Raw genomic sequence first — 19,049 nt, 5'->3', positions numbered from 1 at the left:
CGGGTCCTCCGCACGCTAGGCCAACGCTCTACCGCTGAGCCAACCCGCCAGGGCCGGTCCCAACTACTTTTAAAAACCCAATGGTAGGCCCTGGCCGGTTGGCTCAGCGGTAGAGCGTCGGCCTAGCGTGCGGAGGACCCGGGTTCCATTCCCGGCCAGGGCACACAGGAGAAGCGCCCATTTGCTTCTCCACCCCTCCGCCGCGCTTTCCTCTCTGTCTCTCTCTTCCCCTCCCGCAGCCAGGGCTCCATTGGAGCAAGGATGGCCCGGGCGCTGGGGTTGGCTCTGTGGCCTCTGCCTCAGGCGCTAGAGTGGCTCTGGTCGCGACATGGCAACACCCAGGAGGGGCAGAGCATCGCCCCCTGGTGGGCAGAGCATAGCCCCTGGTGGGCGTGCTGGGTGGATCCCGGTCGGGACCATGCGGGAGTCTGTCTGACTGTCTCCCTGTTTCCAGCTTCAGAAAAATGAAAAAAATAAAAATAAATAATAAAAAAATAAATAAATAAAAGTAGTTGGGACCAGAGAGGAATGCCAGTGATGCTGAAAGTAACCTTGTAGTCCCTTTCCTCGAGGTAGGATTGTATACAGAATCTCTCAAACATCAGCCCTTTCTCCTGCTCTCTTTCTGTCTTTGAAACCAAAACTGAAACTGTAGCTTTGTCACCTGTACCCTTAAACTTTTACTTCAAAAATCAGGCTCAGGGGCTTGATAGAAAAGCTTTTCTTTCCTAGCTGGGTTACCTAACATATATATTTAAACATTTGGTCCAGAATACACCTCATAAGCTTTCCTAATACTACCAGACCTCAGTAATTGATCTGGTCTAGGAAGTCAGATAATCTCTAAAACATCATTTGATCCCATTACAGTTAAAGAGTTTTAATAATTTCATTTTAGGCAGAGAAAGACCCACCTACCATATGATTTCACTCATATGTGGAATCTAATGAACAAAATGAACTAATTAGCAAAATAAAGACAGACTCATACTAATAGAGCAGGCTAACAGCTGTTGGGGGGAGGCTGAGTGAGGGGGTGGAGGGATTAAGCAAAAAAGAGAAAACTCATAGACACAGACAACAGTGTGGTGATTGCTGGGTGGGGGAGGTGGAGGAGGGTGTGGAGGGATAAATGTTATTGGACGAAGACTTGACCTGGGGGGAGGTGCTGAACAGACAATACAGTGTAGAATTGGACACCTGAAACCTATATAATTATGTTAACCAGTGTCACCTCAATACAATCAATTAAATAAAATAATAGGCCCTGGCCGGTTGGCTCAGTGGTAGAGCAGGGGTCCCCAAACTTTTTACACAGGGGGCCAGTTCACTGTCCCTCAGACTGTTGGAGGGCCGTACTATAAAAAAAACTATGAACAAATCCCTATGCACACTGCACATATCTTATTTTAAAGTAAAAAAACAAAACGGGAACAAATACAATATTTAAAATAAAGAACAAGTAAATTTAAATCAACAAACTGACCAGTATTTCAATGGGAACTATACTCCTCTCACTGACCACCAGTGAAAGAGGTGCCCCTTCCAGAAGTGCTGCGGGGGCCGGATAAATGGCCTCAGGGGGCCGCATGCGGCCCGCAGGCCGTAGTTTGGGGACCCCTGGTGGTAGAGCGTCGGCCTGGCGTGCAGAAGTCCCGGGTTCAATTCCCGGCCAGGGCACACAGGAGAAGCGCCCATCTGCTTCTCCACCCCCCCCTCCTTCCTCTCTGACTCTCTCTTCCCCTCCCGCAGCAAGGCTCCATTGGAGCAAAGATAGCCCGGGCGCTGGGGATGGCTCCTTGGCCTCTGCCCCAGGCGCTAGAGTGTCTCTGGTCGCAACAGAGCGACGCCCCGGAGGGGCAGAGCATCGCCCCCTGGTGGGCAGAGCATTGCCCCCTGGTGGGCGTGCGGGGTGGATCCCGGTCAGGCGCATGCGGGAGTCTGTCTGACTGTCTCTCCCCATTTCCAGCTTCAGAAAAATACAAAAATAAAATAAAATAAAATAATAATTTCATTTCAGGAACCACAGCACTTGTGTATTACACTAAGGAACATTTGGTGTAGTAGTACTTCTATAACATAATGGCAAAAGTTAACATTATCACTGTTAGTCACTCGAGGAAATAAAAGCAGTTAAGTAGCCATAAGAAATGTTGCAAAGGGGATTTCAGGGACCCATCCAGTTAAAGGAAAACACTTTCCAGTTTAATATAGGACATGGTAATTAGCAATCAATGAGAATTTCTAGTTTATCTGTAGTAAAGAGAAGTAATAAGGATAGAAGGATAAAGTTGTATAAAGGAGTAAAGAATAAGAAAACTCTCTTAGACCTCTTTGATTCAGCCAGAGCCTGGCATATAGATTTAAAGTACAAGTGGAAGTCAAATGTCTGTGAAAAGAACATTGCATTAAGGACCTTATGGTAGCATTTTGAGTTTTTAAATATATATAAGAAAATGATGGGAAAGAATTTTTAATCAGGTTTTATAGCTGTCAGAAAAGATTTATATGAATTAAAATCAATAATTTTCTGCTAGGACTAGTTAGGAACAGTGTAACTTTATTCTCTCATTCACTTAAATTTGCCTTATTCATTTCCTGCCTCTTCAAACTTTTCTAGCTAATTTTTACACAGTTCCTGGCATGCTAGAACCTCTACTCTGTGGGAACAGTTCTGATGCTGGGTGAGTAGCTTATCTAATGTTATTCTCCCCCCTTAACATAATGTTTCAGATAAAAATGGGCAATACTTCCAGTTTCCTTTGTGCTCATGTAGTAGACCCAAACTGGATCTAATGAATTCTCTTTTAAAAAATTGACCTAGCTACTTTGTTTTTTTCCTATTTTTCTTTTCTTCTTTTTTATTTATTTATTTTTTTTTAATTCCCATTTGTTGGCCTGGCTCTATATATGGTTATTTATTATCTCCAAGGTCATAGAGATGACTCAGAGCTCATGCAGTAGGATTGTGTTGAAAAGACCTGGACTTCTTTTTCTTTCCTCAGGCAATGCCCAGAGGGATACGTGTGCATGAAAGCAGGAAGAAACCCCAACTATGGTTACACAAGTTTTGACACTTTCAGCTGGGCCTTCTTGGCATTATTTCGTCTTATGACCCAGGACTACTGGGAAAACTTGTATCAATTGGTAAGTGGAACCTCTTTTTCTTTGGTGATAGAATTTGCATGAGGCTGTGTAGGATTGGCCACATTCTGTGTAAGAGACCGTTAATGAAGACATATACAGTTATTTTAGGATGGTATTTCTCTAGTCTACAGAATTAAGTGAACTCTTTCAACTGCCATCTGTATGTCAATGCTCGGTCATGTAGAGCTGTAGAGGCTCCCAGCCTCTTGCCTCGCCTGGGAGTCTGCTATCTCTACCTGTTTTTTACTGTTTCACAAAACCATCTGCAGCACTTCTGCTTTTGGGTTTTTGGGCTTAGGACATCTTTTAAAGAAATATAATTAGCCTGTCCAGGTGGTGGTGCAGTGAATGAAGCATCGGACTGGAATGCTGAGGACCTGGGTTTGAAACCCCAAGATTGCCGGTTTGAGCATGGGATCATAGACATGACACCATGGTTGCTGGCTTGAGCCCAAGGTCACTGACTTGAGCAAAGGATCACTCGCTCTACTGGAGCCCCCCCCCCCATCAAAGCACATATGAAAAAGCAATCAATGAACAACTAACTAAGATGCCACAGTGAAGAATTGATGCTTCTCATCTCTCTCCCTTCCAGCCTGTCTGTCCCTGTCTGTCTGTCTCTCTCTCACTTAAAAAAGAAGTATCAATTAAACATATTATGCAAAGCACTATTAGACATTATAAAGATGAGATTTCTATCCACAGGATGTTGGAGTCTAAATATATCAACATTTTTGAGATTTGTAACATATTTAGGCTTGTTCAAGCAGATTGTAACAGATTAAAAATTGCTCAGTACCATTCTGTTAGGCTAGATTGGTGATTCCGGGCAGGTCATTTAATTTTGTTGATTATGATTGGAGAAGTTAGTGTGATTACTGGGTCTTCCAGTTTAGAATGTCTATGCTAATCCATTGTTTGTTGTTTTTTCTCCTTTCTTCTTTGCCAAGTGAGAGGAGGGGAGATAGAGAGACAGACTCCTGCATGCACCCTGACCTGGATTCACCCAACAACCCCTGTCTGGGGCAATGCTCTGCCAATCTGGGGCCATGCTTGCAACTGAGCCGTTTTTAGTGCCTGAGGCAGTGGCAAGCCATGGCTGCAGGAGGGGAAGAGAGAGAGGGACAGAGAAAGAGAGTGGGGAGGGGGCGGGATAGAGGAGCAGATAGTCCCTTTTCCTGTGTGCCCTGTCCAGGAATCAAACCTGGGACATCCACACATGGGGTTAATACTCTAGCCCTGAGTCAACCGGCCAGAGCCTAATCAGTTGTTTTCTATTTGACTTTGGCATTTGATGATGGCATTTAGTTTGAGAATGAGAAACATGTCCCCTCAGGCATGAAGGAACCTCTTCTCTAAGGGAAGCTTCTAATTCAGATCCCTTGAGGATTCCTTACATTCTGTTGGACAGCCTAGAGTTTCCTCATGTTCCAGTCTTTCTTATGAAATATTTATGATTGATGTTAAATTTCATTAAATATTTGTGGTTGAAAGGAATAAAAATGAAAATTAAATAACAATGGGTCATACATAACCTAAAACCCAGTTATTCTTTGAAGTCTGTCTGCTCACTGCTAGTGAAAGAATAGTCCTAGGATCCTTCTGCCTATTTTTTCCTCATTATTCTTTCTCATATCCCTCTTTAAAAAGCCATCCTATTACAAGAGAATAAGGAAAGTTGTCACTCAAGATGGGGACTTCTTGTGACTTGAACCTGATCCCAGAGATGGAATTTGTCTGTTAATACTCTTTGAGGACCAGTAGATAAATTAGCTAAAGTCTTGTATTCTTTTCTTATACTTGTTTTAGAACCAACTGAAAAAGTCAAATGTAATTCTTAGCCCAGAGCATTTTTTCCTTTAAAAAAAAAATCAAGCATTTTTCTATGAAAAAAAAAGTGTATTCAGAATATTTGGAAATAGAAGAGGGCATTTTTTGCCACCATGAATGGGTGATACTACTGATGTTTACTGTGAGTTGAAGATACGGGAGGCCCTCAGCATTGGGCATGAAGGAGTGCTACACAATGCACTGTCCTATTCCAAATGCAGTGGTTTCCCTACAGAGGAACATGTGCCCACAAGTTGTTTTCAGCCTGGTTTATTCAGCCTGGTCTTTATCATTACAGACCTTACGAGCAGCTGGGAAAACATACATGATCTTCTTTGTCTTGGTCATCTTTGTGGGTTCTTTCTATCTGGTGAACTTGATATTGGCTGTGGTGGCCATGGCTTATGAAGAGCAGAATCAGGCAACGCTGGAGGAGGCAGAACAGAAAGAAGCTGAATTCAAAGCAATGTTGGAACAACTTAAGAAGCAACAGGAAGAGGCACAGGTTGGTGGTAGTCAATTCTTTGCAACAGTCCTGCCTACCAGATCACCGTAACTAAGGCCCCATCTAATTGCTAGTCCAGTTGATCTCTTCTAAGTACATTGTCAAATAGAAGTTATTGATCTGGTTAAAATACCCAATTAACAACTGCACATGGTTGTTTCAATTATTCTATCTGTCTTAATGGCCAAATTGTCAATATGATCTTTTGTTGAATTTCTTCAGCTACTCAGTGTTTAATTGCCATGGTGGCTAGGGAAAAAAAATAGTGGCCAGAGCAATTTATATAGTGCTTCATATAAATATAGCCTTTTTGTTGTGGAAAATATTAAGATTTCTTTCAGAGATTCTCTGTGGTCTTAAAAAGTATCAATTGTAATTAAAAATAAGGTACAAGAGCCTGACCAGGCAGTGGCGCAGTGGATGGAGCGTCAGACTGGGATGTGGAGGACCCAGGTTCGAGGTCACCAGCTTGAGCGCGGGCTCATCTGGTTTAAGCAAGGCTCACCAACTTGGACCCAGGATTGCTGGCTCGAGCAGGGGGTTACTCGGTCTGCTGTAGCCCTATGGTCAAGGCACATATGAGAGAGCAATCAATGAGCAACTAAGGTGTCACAACGAAAAACTGATTGATGCTTCTCATCTCTCTCCGTTCCTGTCTGACTCTCTGTCCTTGTAAAAAAATAAAAATAAAAATAAATAAATAAATAAAAATAAGGTACAAGAAAATACAAAAGTAAAATTTGAAAAACAAATTTATAATCCCACCACCCTTAACACTTTCCTTTCTAATTCTTATCCAAGTATATGTGTATTTTTTTATTATTAGGCCCATAAGTATAACATTATTATCGTAGCATTCATTTTCAGAGTTGCCCAGAAAAGATTGGCACCAAAAAAGCTGCCAAATTCTTATCTGAGATACTCAAGAGAATAAATCCCAAAGTTTTCACCACTGGGTTCCGCTCTGATTACTTAGTGCCGTGTACTGCAATGCAGATTCGACTAGAGAATGGAGATCGCCAGTCCATGGCCAGTCTCCTGACTGACTAGGTTTCCTTCTTCCTTTTTTCCTTCCTTTCCTATCTAAGGGAAAAAAATGATTGGCCCAGATAGCTTGGCTTTGGTGGCTCCAAGTAACTGCTTCTGATCTAGCTTGTTTGTGACTGCTTCCTTTCCTAGGCTGCTGCGATGGCCACGTCAGCAGGAACTGTCTCAGAAGATGCCATCGAGGAAGAAGGTGAAGAAGGAGGAGGCTCACCTCGGAGCTCATCTGAAATTTCTAAACTCAGTTCCAAGAGTGCTAAGGAAAGACGTAACAGGAGAAAGAAGAGGAAGCAAAAGGAACTCTCTGAAGGAGAGGAGAAAGGGGATCCTGAGAAGGTGTTTAAGTCAGAGTCAGAAGATGGCATGAGGAGGAAGGCCTTTCGGCTGCCAGACAACAGAATAGGGAGGAAGTTTTCCATCATGAATCAGGTAAACTCTTTGCACTCAATCAAATAGCCTGAGAAATTCTGGTTTTCCTAATCTCACTTGATTCTCTTATTCCCCTTTTGGCTTTACATTTTCCAGACTCATCCCTGCGTCCTCAGGCCTGCCCTTCCAAGCTCCACATTGCTTTCCTCCTACTCATGCTAGGACCTTCCTCTGCTCTAAAGCCCACCCTAGGACAACGTCATGACCGTTGGCAGACTTACTTTGGCTGTAAAGTCTGTGTCTCACTAGTGAACCTCTGTTCTAAAATAGCAGGAAGAACTTTTCTCCTCTTAGCATCTGAACATCAGAATTTAGCACAGATGCCTCTGTTAAAGAATTGTCTATAGCTATAGATCTTTTTTAAGTGATGAAACTCTTCAGGTCAACTTACTTGAGTGTGGCAAATTCTATTAATTAGTTATTCTAGATATCTAGAGTCATGCTGATAAATTAGCCCATGGTAGATTAAAAGCCTCATTTATCCAACTTTGATAAGTGGGGAAATTAAGAGAAAAGGGGGAGGGATGGCCTGACCAGGCGGTGGTACAGTGGATAGAGCGTTGGACTGGATAGAGGAACCAAGTATGAAACCCCAAGGTTGCTGACTTGAGCACAGGCTCATCTGGCTTGAGTGTGGGATCATAGACATGACCTCATGGTCACTGGCTTGAGCCCAAAGGTCGCTGACTTGAAGCCCAAGGTCATTGACTTGAGCCCAGGGTTGCTGGCTTGAGCCCAAGGTCGCTGGCTTGAGTAAGGGGTCACTCACTCTGCTGTAGCCCCTGGGTCAAAGCACATATAATAAAGCAATCAATGAACAACTAAGGAGCCACAACAAAGAATTGATGCTTCTCATCTCTCTCCCTTTCTGTCTGTCTGTCCCTATCTGTTCCTCTCTCTGACTCTCTCTCTGTCTCTATCAAAAAAAAGGGGGGGATGACTTATGGATAATTAATGAGCATTCTTTACTGTACATATCATTACACAGCAGATATTTTTGGATTTCAAAGAATACCACCCAAATCCATGTTAAAGAAATGCTGGAAAGTTTGTAAGTATAGACTAGATTACAGTTATAACATTGTAGCCAATGTCTTTTCTTGTTTTCCAGGGATGATTCATTGTCTCTTTTTTGCATCTCTCACTTTCCAGTTCTGTCTTTTGCTAGTCCTCTTCATTTTTCCATCCCCCTCTCCTTTGTGTTTTATACACTGTCAGCAGATTACTTCCTAAACCATAGCTCTCATTATTCATCCCCAGCAGTTGTGGAGTGTCTACCATGTGTCAAGGATTGTACTAGGTCCTAGAGATTAAAAGATGATTAAAACACCATTGCTGTCCTAGAGAGCTTACAGTGTAGTGGAGCAGCCAGATACATTTAAAAATTACTTATATAATAGCATCAACGGCATTATCTCATAATTGAAATATATGGGGTTTTGGAGCACAGAGATCTATCCCCAAGTTCAGCAGAGATTTTCTGGGGAAGATAAATAAAGAATAAAGAGCAATTTTTCAGGTAATATATGTGTGTGTTGATGAGGGAACAGTTAGAAGAAAGGGCATCTGAAGAAAAGTATGTTCCAGTTTGGATATCTCAAGTTGAATAATTTGTTGATTAACCAAGTAGACAGGGCTTTTAGACATGCAAAGTCACATGATGACTGTTCATAGAAAAGGTCATGCACCTGAGGTAGTGATTGAAATCATGGAACTTAATGGTATTATTCAAACATACTGTGTATCCAGCAAAAGAACAGTGGGCCAAGGACACAACCACTGGCATTCATGGGCATGGAGATAAAGTTTATGAAGGAAAATAAATGAGAGAGAGGTCATTAGAGAAGCTAAGAGAACCAAGAGTTCAGTGAAGCCCAGAGACCACAGAGGTTGGGGAAGGCAGGGAAGTAGTCAGTGGATTGAAATTTAACAAAGATGCTTTGTGAAATCAGACTTGGAAACGTTTGTTGAATTTGGCAATCTAAAACATTGAGAACTTTAGGGACACATTTCAGTCCAGGGTAAGGACGGATGCCATATGGAGTGGAAAGTCAAGACTAGGTGTAGACTTCTCACTCAAGCTTATTTAAAGAATATTGGCAAAAATAAGTATTTCTATAATTTGTGGGGGGAAGGAAACCCAGAAAAAGGGGAGATGGAGGTAGAAAATGAAGTAGAATAAAAAAGAAAATTGAGTACCATCTTGGAAGATATAGTCTCTAACAGGAAAGGGACACCTTGTCCCCAAAGCATTGGAAAAATAGGGAGGGGTGGGCATGGATATGTTTATAGATAGGGAGTAGCAAATTGAGGAAGATGATACCTGAGAGTCTCTAGTTTTCAGTAATGTGGGAAATCTAAAATCTTACTGAGGGAATGAGAGGTTGAGTATGGTTTTTAAAGCAAATATTGACAGTGTAGAATAGTTATTAAGAAGAATAGAAGGAAGAATTTCCCTAATCAGATTTACTCTGTTTACTAATGATGTCCCAACTCTTTAGGATGGAATTTATAGCACTTCCTCTTCCCCTGGACATACCTGCTTTTTTAATCTCCAGTCACTGTGTCCCATCAAGCACCCTATTTTTAAACCAAGTGAACTACTTGGTGCTTCTCATATAGGATGTTTGTTTTCCGCCCTCTATTTAGCTCCAGAAACACCCTAAGATGCGCTATTTTTTCATCTCTGAATGTCTGTATCATACTTATTTTTTACATCCTTCTCTCAAGGAACCTCCTCTGACCACCCCCCTCCACACACAATTGGAAATTATTTCATCTTTTCATTATATTTAATACATACCTCTTTACTCTCTGTGGTATTTTCTTATGTTCATATCGTCTTCTCAAAGTCCTAAAGTCAAGGCCTGCTTCTTTGCACATGGCTAGCATTCAGATATTTGTTGAAATATAAATGAAGGACTTTTATAAAACTGACTTAACCCCTTCTTTGACTTCTTTATGGCCTGGAGTCATTTGTCTCACTTTCACCTCACCTTTCTCCTAGTGCAGCCTCTTTTGGGGAAAAGTACGATTACAGTTTTGTTGTACTCCAACCCTTGTCTTGCAAACCATCAAGAGCTAGTTAATGAATACCTTAGTGCTGTTAACACTTTGCTACTGAATGGTCTTCAGTTAATCTCTACACTTTAGCACAAAGTTACACTGATTGCTCCATAGCTCAAAAACATAAATCTGGATTCTGAGATGGACTGCTTTGCATGAAGATGTTCACTTTCTCTCATTTCCCCATTGAAAAAAGCTAGATTTCTGGATGCTATGGCTGACTGCCCAGATTTCCTTAGAAGCCCCACACTGTGGTAATAGTCTTTGTACCAGGACCTCCCTGCAGTGCCTCTGATTTTATCTGGAAGACTGACTGAGCAAACTGAAACCTAGAGAGAGTAGCTTGTGTATGGTTTTATAGCCAGTAAATGTTAGAGTCAAGATTTGAACCAGGGCCCTGGCCAGTTGGCTCAGTGATTCAGCATCGGCCTGGCATGTGGAAGTCCCGGGTTCAATTCCTTGTCAGGGCACATAGGAGAAGTGCCCATCTGCTTCTCTACCCTTCCCCCTCTCCTTTCTCTCTGTCCTTCCCACAGCCAAGGCTCCATTGGAGCAAAGTTGGCCTGGGCACTGAAGTTGGCTTCATGACCTCTGCGTCAAGGCACTGAGGATGGCTCCAGTTGCAGCAGAGAAATGCCCCAGATGGGCATAGCATCGCCCCCTGGTGGGAATGCCGGGTGGATCCTAGTCGGGTGCATGTGGGAGTCTGTCTGTCTGTCTCCCTGCTTCTCACTTAAGAAAAAAAAAAAAAAAAAAAAAAAAAAAAAAAGATTTAACCAGGTTTTTCTGACTGCAGAGCTTGTGCCACTAATCTATAGTCATCTCCTCACTTGCCTTCACACGTTCATGGTCACCTCCCCTATTGGCTTAACAATGAACGTGGCTTCAGTTTTTCCACAGCACAGTTCAAGTGTGCATCAGGGTCCTTTACTGCCAGATCTTATGATGTCCCCTTGAGACATCTGCCCAAACTATCTCCTACCCATTTCCCTATAAAATTAAAATTACTGCTCTGTTTTTAGAGCTTAGGACAGTTTATAACTATTAGGTTGAGTCCATTTTTGCAAAGTATTTTAATTATTTTATTGCAGCAGTTCTTTCTTTTTGGTCTTAGGTTCCCTTTGTATTTTTAAAAATTAATGAGAATCCTAAAGAGCTTTTTTTTCTTCTTCTTCTTTTCCAAGTGAGAGGAGGGGAGTTAGAGAGGTAGACTCCCACATGTGCCCTGACTGAGATCCACCCAGCAACCCCCATCTGAGGCTGATGCTCTGCCCATCTGGGACCATGCTCACAACCAAACTATTTTTAGCACCTGAGGCAAATAGCTCCTTTGGAGCCATTCTCAGCACCTGGGTCCAGTGCACTCAAATCAATTGAGCCATGGCTGCAGGAGGAAAGAGAGAGAGGAGCGGGGAGAGAGAGAGAGAGAGAGAAGCAAGAAGAGGAGGGGTGGAGAAGCAGATGGTTGCTTTCCTTGTGTGCCCTGACTAGGAATTGAATTGGGACATCCACATGGCAGGCCAACAGTCTTACCAGCCAGGGCCTAAAGAGCTTTTTTAAATTTGCTTTTATCATATTAGAAATTATAATTAAGAAATTTAAAAATATTTACTGATTTATTTTAAAATAACAATAAACTGATTATATATTTAATACAAGTTATACATGTTTGTGTAAAAAGTAACTATTTTTCAGAACAAAAAAAAGGCAGTGGAAAAGTAGTACCATTTACATTTTTGTGAATCTCTTTAATCTGTGGTTTAAAAGAAAACAGCTGGAATATTATATATGCTTCTGTATTCACTCTGTTGAGATGTATATTTTTTTGGTTGAAGTATGTGAAGAAAATCTAGTTTCCTACAGACGTACCATATTTCCCCATGTATAGGACTCACTTTTTTTCGAAAAATTTGGGGTCTAAATACAGAGTGCATCTTCTACAGTGGTTGTAGATTTTTTACCTTGCATTTCCTGCTTTTTCTCACTTGTTTTTGTGTTCATTGTTGAAGACAGTGAGTTGTCATCAGACACAGATGAGAACAAGCTAATGGATGGGAGTTTTGACGGTGATGATGAGTTGTATGAATTTTATGATGAATAAAACTTGAGTTAATAACTTTATGTAATACATTGTTTTCAAATTTGGGGCCCCAAAATTAAGGTGTGTCTTGTACATGGGAGATTCTTATACATGGGGAAATACAGAAGTTGGGAAAGGAAGGAATATTTTAATAATCTTTTAAGATAATTGTGAATATTCTTCTTTAATATGATTCCTGAACTGGACAGTGGTAGTTTTAATGATTAGTTACAATGTGGAATTCAAAACAGTATTAGTAACTTCGTACTCTGTTGCATTAAAATCTTTTGTGGTATTTTTCACCACAGATCTCTAACTCATTGAATGATTTGTAGCATCATGCATTGATTATATTGAAAATACTGGTTCACTGAGTCAGTACTCCCAAGTACAGACACAATATTTAAATTCACTACATTATTATCACTACCAATCTCATCAGAAAAGTCATTAAATACTGCAAAACTGTAAGGCTCCCAGAGTTCGCTGTATGCTTCTAAGAAAATGAGAACAATAAAGGCAGATACCATGTCAGTATTATGAAAATAGTTTTGACCTCGTGAGCTCTTCTCCTAAAAGGTTCACAGGGTCCCTCAGGAGTCCCCAGACCACACTTTAAGAACCACTGCTGTAGTGGAAAGGAAAAGGGAAATATAGCGTGGAAATAGAATATTTAAATCATCAATTTATCACATTTTAAACATCTCAGCATCGTTAAGCTTTATCCTAACAAACAACTCACACAGATGCCCTGAAATCCTGAGTTCGTTTCTCTGTGGACTGTGAGGGCTGTTTCCTTAAATCAAGAGCACCCTAGAGCCATTCTCCCAAACAAACACCTAATTTGGGTTGTGTTTTTAGTTAGCTGTTATGTGATTGCCTGAAAAAGGCTAGAAGCTCCTTGTTGGTTGACAGGAAAGATATTGAAAACAGGAAGTAAGCATTCCCATCTTATAAACTAGCTGGACCCCAGGAATTAATACAGCTATGGGTCTAAGTCATCACTGAGCCCCTCCAGCCCAGGGAAGTTGAGATTGGGAGAGTCTGGATATATCTCCTCAGGGAATGTGCTAGATCAGAATTGGGTACAGGGAACAAGGAGTAATGGAATAAGTAATTTTTCCCCTTTCACACTTATCGAAGTCAACTCTTTTGCTAATAATGGAACAAGAAATTAAAGAATAATAGATAAATTGTTTCCTTTTAGTATGCATTGTCTCAGGATCCTGATTTCTACGTGACTGTAGCAGGTGTCCCAAACTACAGCCTGCAGGCCGCATGTGGCCCCCTGAGGCCATTTATCCGCCCCTCCCCCCGCAGTTCCGGAAGGGGCACCTCTTTCATTGGTGGTCAGTGAGAGGAGCACTGTATATGGCGGCCCTCCAACGGTCTGAGGGACAGTGAACTGGCCCTCTGTGTAAAATGTTTGGGGACCCCTGGTAGGTTACTGAATTGATCATTATCTTCCTTATCACTTTCCTATCAGTTAAGAATAGTGCAGTTATTAGATCTCATATAGTATATAGTATTTCCACTAGGCAACAAGTTTCAAGAGGGTTGGGACCATATTGTGTGTCTTGTTCATCATTGTATCCACATTATTTAGCACACACTAGGTATTTAATGATCATTTGTCAAATAAATCAAACCTCTTTTCTAATGTGGAGACCTAATGTACCAGGTTGTGTTAGCACCCAACATTCAGTCCAGGAAGCTTGCTATGAGAAGTGAGGTAATGACCCAGGTATAGAACAATGCTGAGGGGGGTGGCTAAACAGTATGTAATCTAAATACATGTTAATTAAATTCAATGCTGTACCTACAGTATATAGAGAACTCCAGGAGAAATAAAGATGAATCTGTGGGTCCTTAAGGAGCTTGTGGTTGGTTTAAAAAGAGAAATAAAGCATGCATAGAGGACTGTAGTAAAAGTAGAGCATAAGTACTCTGAAAGAGAGACTCAGTGCTATGGGAAGATGAAGGAAGTCTATAGAGGAGGAAGCTGCTGGCCAACAGACAACCAGGAGGATTTCCACAGCTGAGAGGGGAGCAAGCCCTGGAAACTAAATAAATACCTGAAGGCAGCATGTCTGAATGGGAGGGTATCTTAAGAGGAAAGAGTAAAAGATGAACTGGAAAAAGTAAATTAGGGGGAAAAAAGCTGGGAGGATCTTGAATGCCTTAAGACAGTGATGATGTTGAAGGTGATCATGGGATTTAGCAAAGTTGCCCAGGAGTGTCTGTGTCTTCTCTTGTCCTGGCCGTTTCTCTCCATGGAGACCCTCAGGGAGATATATATGTCCATGGCCCAATTTATTAACATGTAAGCTTATGCTTTGAACCTCAGTGTTCTCTGTTAAACTGAACTGGGCATCTGGGTAGAAGCTCAAGGATACTTCCTGTCCCCTACTAAAACCAAACTTAGGATCTTACTGTCTTAATCAGGTTTCTATTTGCTATATTTTAGAATGTTTTGACATTTTAGGAGCCTTGCTGGCAAGAAAGGGACTGCCTCTCCCAGTGCTTATTAATTCCTAGAGATAGGGATAGAATTGTGCCTTTCATATGTAAATCAGTACAAAACCCTTATTCCACAGACTTTTCTTTTTATCTAACTCTCACACACCAAATCAGTATTTCCTCTGCCCTAAATGACTCCAGGGAGAGCTGCTGGACAACCAGGACCACTCCTGTAGCCCAGAGCCTGTCTGGAATTATTTAAACTATCTGAACCTAAACTGGCTCAAACGTGCCTCCTCTTCCTCTCTAGTAAACGGCAATAAAGACTCTGGGCCTTGCTTTCCCCCTTACCCTTTCTGCCTCCTTACCAATCCTAGTACATCCCCCTGAGGCCCTCCATGCTCCCTTCTCATAGGAAAAATAAGTAATAAACTCTTCTTTTAAAGGCTGTCTGTCATCTTACCTCTTATTAAAACAAAATCTCAAGTACTGAATATTTTAAGATAACTCATCAGCCCTGGCCGGTTGGCTCAGTGGTAGAGTGTTGGCCCTGTGTGTGGATGTCCTGGGTTTGATTCCCGATCAGGGCCCACAGGAGAAGCAATCATCTGCTTCTCTACCCTCCCTCCTCTCCCTCCCTCTCCCTCTCCCTCTCCCTCCCTCTCTCTCTCTCTCTCTCTCTCTCTCTCTTCCCTTCCCACAGCCATGGCTCAATTGATACAAGCACATTGGCCCTGGACACTGAGGATGGCTCCATGGAGCCTCCTTCCCAGGCACTAAAATAGCTTGGTTGCAAGCATGCCCAGATGGGCAGAACATCAGCCCCAGAGAGGGGTTGCCGGGTGGATATTGGTCAGGGAGCATGTGGAAGTCTGTCTCTCTATCTCCCTTTCTCTCATTTGGAAAGGAAGGAAAGAAAATGACACATACCATCTTCTGGCTAGCCACATTGCTTAGAAAAGTGTTTCTCAAACCACCTGTGGTAAAGGACCAGTTTGTATTTTGTCCAAGTTTTCATGAATTGATACTATTATAAAATAAAATAACAAGGAATTTCTAGAAAAATGATCACATTCATGGATGTTGTGATATCTATTTGCTATTAGAGTTTCTAAATGCTTCTCTCCATTTTTCTACTTGTCTTGTTGCAAACCAATAGCAGGTCATTCACTAACATTGGTTTATGAGACCTGGTTCAGGGTAATGAATCAGTGAGGGTGCCCAGACATAAACGTGAGAAGAGGAATAGCAAGCAGTGAGTTGAAGGAGGCCCTGATCCCTTTACTAATCTAACAACATGGAGAAAGGAAGGATAAGAGCTGGCCATGTGTGTGTCCTTTAACACACAGTGGCACTATCCACTCATAAATGAGACCCTGTGAATAGTCTGGAATCTAACCAATGTAGCCTCTCCTCCCTGGTGCAAGGTTGGGGCAAAAGAGCAAAACAAATTAGAGCGATCAGAGAGGTTTCAGAGAGGCTGCATACCTGCATTCTCTTTTCCAGAAGCCTATATATAGCCTAAAGTATATATCATATTTAACAGTGACATTCATATCAAATAGTCTGTGGGGAGTGTTTTTCTTGTTGTGGCCCAACATGATCAAATTCATTTCTTTTCTCAGAGATTTGTGAGTTGCCTTGAGCCAAGGCAGGGAAAGACTACATAACAAGGGAAATACAAATGAGAGAATCGAGTATGCTGGAACTAGAAATATCCAAAGACAATCTACAGATTGGGCCGCAAGGGCTTCTTACATTATAGAAAAAGGTGGAACTGAAGAATTTTGAGTCTAGAACTACATAGAAATGGAGTTCTAGGTAACAAAAAAATAGGAGCCGAGGCCCTGGCCGGTTGGCTCAGTGGTAGAGCGTCGGCCTGGCGTGCGGAAGTCCCGGGTTCGATTCCCGGCCAGGGCACACAGGAGAGGCGCCCACCTGCTTCTCCACCCCTCCCCCTCTCCTTCCTCTCTGTCTCTCTCTTCTCCTCCCGCAGCAAGGCTCCATTGGAGCAAAGATGGCCCAGGCGCTGGGGATGGCTCCTTGGCCTCTGCCCCAGGCGCTGGAGTTGCGCCCCGGAGGGGCAGAGCGTTGCCCTCTGGTGGGTGTGCCGGGTGGATCCCGGTCGGGTGCATGCGGGAGTCTGTCTGACTGTCTCTCCCTTTTTCCAGCTTCGGAAAAATTAAAATAAATAAAATAAATAAAAAATAGGAGCCGAAATATTGGAAAGGAGCCCTACAACCCTTCCAGGGTTATCATCAAAAATATTATTTTAGCCTGACCAGGCAGTGGCGCAGTGGATGGAGCGTCGGACTGGGATGCAAAGGACCCAGGTTCAAGACCCCGAGGTCGCCAGCTTGAGCGCGGGCTCATTTGGCTTGAGCAAAGCTCACCAGCTTGGACCCAAGGTCGCTGGCTCGAGCAAGGGGTTACTTGGTCTGCTAAAGGCCTGTGGTCAAGGCACATATGAGAAAGCAATCAGTGAACAGCTAAGGTGTCGCAACGAAAAACTGATGATTGATACTTCTCATCTCTCTCCATTCCTGTCTATCTGTCCCTATCTATCCCTCTCTCTGACTCTCTCTCTGTCCCTGTTTAAAAAAAAAAAAAAGTTATTTTAAAAGGTTTATTTAGGCCTTGGCCGGTTGGCTCAGTGGTAGAGCATCAGCCTGTTGTGTGGAAGTCCGGGGTTTGATTCCCAGCCAGGGCACACAGGAGAAGTGCCCATCTGCTTCTCCACCCCTCCCCCTCCTTTCTCTCTATCTCTCTCTTCCCCTCCTGCAGCCGAGGCTCCATTGGAGCAAAGTTGGCCCGGGCGCTGAGGATGGCTCCATGGCCTCTGCCTCAGACGCTAGAATGGCTCCGATTCCAGCAAAGCAACGCTCCAGATTGGCAGAGCATCGCCCCCTGGTGGGCATGCCCAGTGGATCCTGGTCGGGCGCATATGGGAGTCTGTCTGCCTCCCCTCTCCCCACAGCTTCTCACTTTGGAAAAATACCCCCCAAAACACAAAAGGTTTATTTAACACATAATATATGCACTATATTGGCAGAGTCCTGGCCCACAAAGAACTTTCACAGTGGAATCATTTTAGAAGAAGGTTAAGGCCTAACCTCTATGGCAAAAAATCTCATATATAGTTAAAAATTATTTTGAGAATTTCTTCAAAGTCATAATTGGGCAAACTAAGTATCTCAGTGTAGCAAGGAAGATTGTCCAAAGTCTGCTGTTTGTCAAATTTTTTTCTCTCAGAGCAGTGGTCCTCAAACTAGGGGTGCATCCCCTGAGGACACAGGAAGGCTTTCCAAGCACAGTTTTAAGGAACCTTATTCCCAGATCTTTGTTCCTATGCCCAAGGTTACTCTGGCCTAAACAGTTCTCCCTTTCCACTTCCCTTTTCACAGTCAGTCAACCTCCTCCCACTTTAGAAAAGGAAGGCATACCTCTGTGTCATCCCAGTTTTATGTCGTGCATTACTCTAAGGTATAAAAATCTTTGGGGTGCCAAACAAAATGACAATTGAAAATATCAGTGTTTACAATGTTTTCTTTAATCCAGGAGATGTAAATCCATTGTAAGGCTTTCTGAATTTACCTCTAACTTCTGTTAAGAATGAAACAGAGTTATAGTCAAGGGTATTGGGATGTTTTAAAAAGTTCAGGAGCTGGATGGTTATCACTGGGATATACATGAATACATTTATTAAAAATGAAAAATGAGCCCTGGCTGATTGGCTCAGTGGTAGAGTCACGTCAGCCTACCGTGCGGATGTTCCAGGTTTGATTCCTGGTCAGGGCATACAGGAGAAGCGACCATCTGCTTCTCCACCGCTCTCCATCTCCCTTCTCATTTCTCTCCTCCTCCCCCTCAACAGCCATGGTTCAATCGGTTCCAGCGTATCAGCTCCGGGCTCTGAGGATGGTTCTGTGGAACCTCCACCTCAGGTGCTAAAAATAGCTCAGTTGCGAGCATGGCCCCAGATGGGCAGAGCATGAGCCCCAGGCAAGGTTGCCAAGTGGATCCTGGTCAGGGCGCATACTGGAGTCTGTCTCCCTACCTCCCCTCCTCTCACTTGGAAAGGAAGAAAAAAAGGTCATACTTTTTCCTATGAAAATAAGTCTGATTTAGCCAGTTACGTTAGCAGTGAGTGTGTTAGACATTTTCATAAATTAATTTTTTTTTTTTACAGAGACAGAGAGTCAGAGGGATAGATAGGGACAGACAGACAGGAACAGAGAGAGATAAGCATCAATCATCAGTTTTTCGTTGTGGCACCTTAGTTGTTCATTGATTGCTTTCTCATATGTGCCTTGACCGTGGGGCTACAGCAGACTGAGTAACCCCTTGCTCAAGCCAGCGACCTTGGGTCCAAGCTGGTAAGCTTTTTTTGCTCAAACCAGATGAGCTGGCGCTCAAGCTGGCGACCTCGGGGTCTCGAACCTGGGTCCTCCACATCCAAGTCCAACGCTCTATCCACTGAGCCACCAC

At 42.8% G+C, this 19,049-nt stretch overlaps 1 protein-coding gene across 3 annotated transcripts in view; it reads left to right on the top strand.

The window, feature by feature from the left end:
- SCN8A (sodium voltage-gated channel alpha subunit 8) overlaps nucleotides 1-19,049 on the top strand; it is a 256,880-nt gene that overhangs the window by 138,279 nt on the left and 99,552 nt on the right. For all 3 annotated transcript variants that reach the window (XM_066353791.1, XM_066353782.1, XM_066353788.1), the window contains 4 exons: nucleotides 2,621-2,684; nucleotides 3,006-3,147; nucleotides 5,276-5,482; nucleotides 6,662-6,955. In XM_066353791.1, coding sequence (XP_066209888.1) covers nucleotides 2,621-2,684; nucleotides 3,006-3,147; nucleotides 5,276-5,482; nucleotides 6,662-6,955 — 707 coding nt within the window. The remainder of the gene's footprint in view (nucleotides 1-2,620; nucleotides 2,685-3,005; nucleotides 3,148-5,275; nucleotides 5,483-6,661; nucleotides 6,956-19,049) is intronic.

Source organism: Saccopteryx leptura, chromosome 1, assembly GCF_036850995.1.
Source record: "Saccopteryx leptura isolate mSacLep1 chromosome 1, mSacLep1_pri_phased_curated, whole genome shotgun sequence".
Classification (NCBI taxonomy): Eukaryota; Metazoa; Chordata; class Mammalia; order Chiroptera; family Emballonuridae; genus Saccopteryx; species Saccopteryx leptura.
The sequence above is the reverse complement of the archived record's forward strand: the minus strand, read 5'-3'. Positions and strand labels throughout refer to the sequence as shown.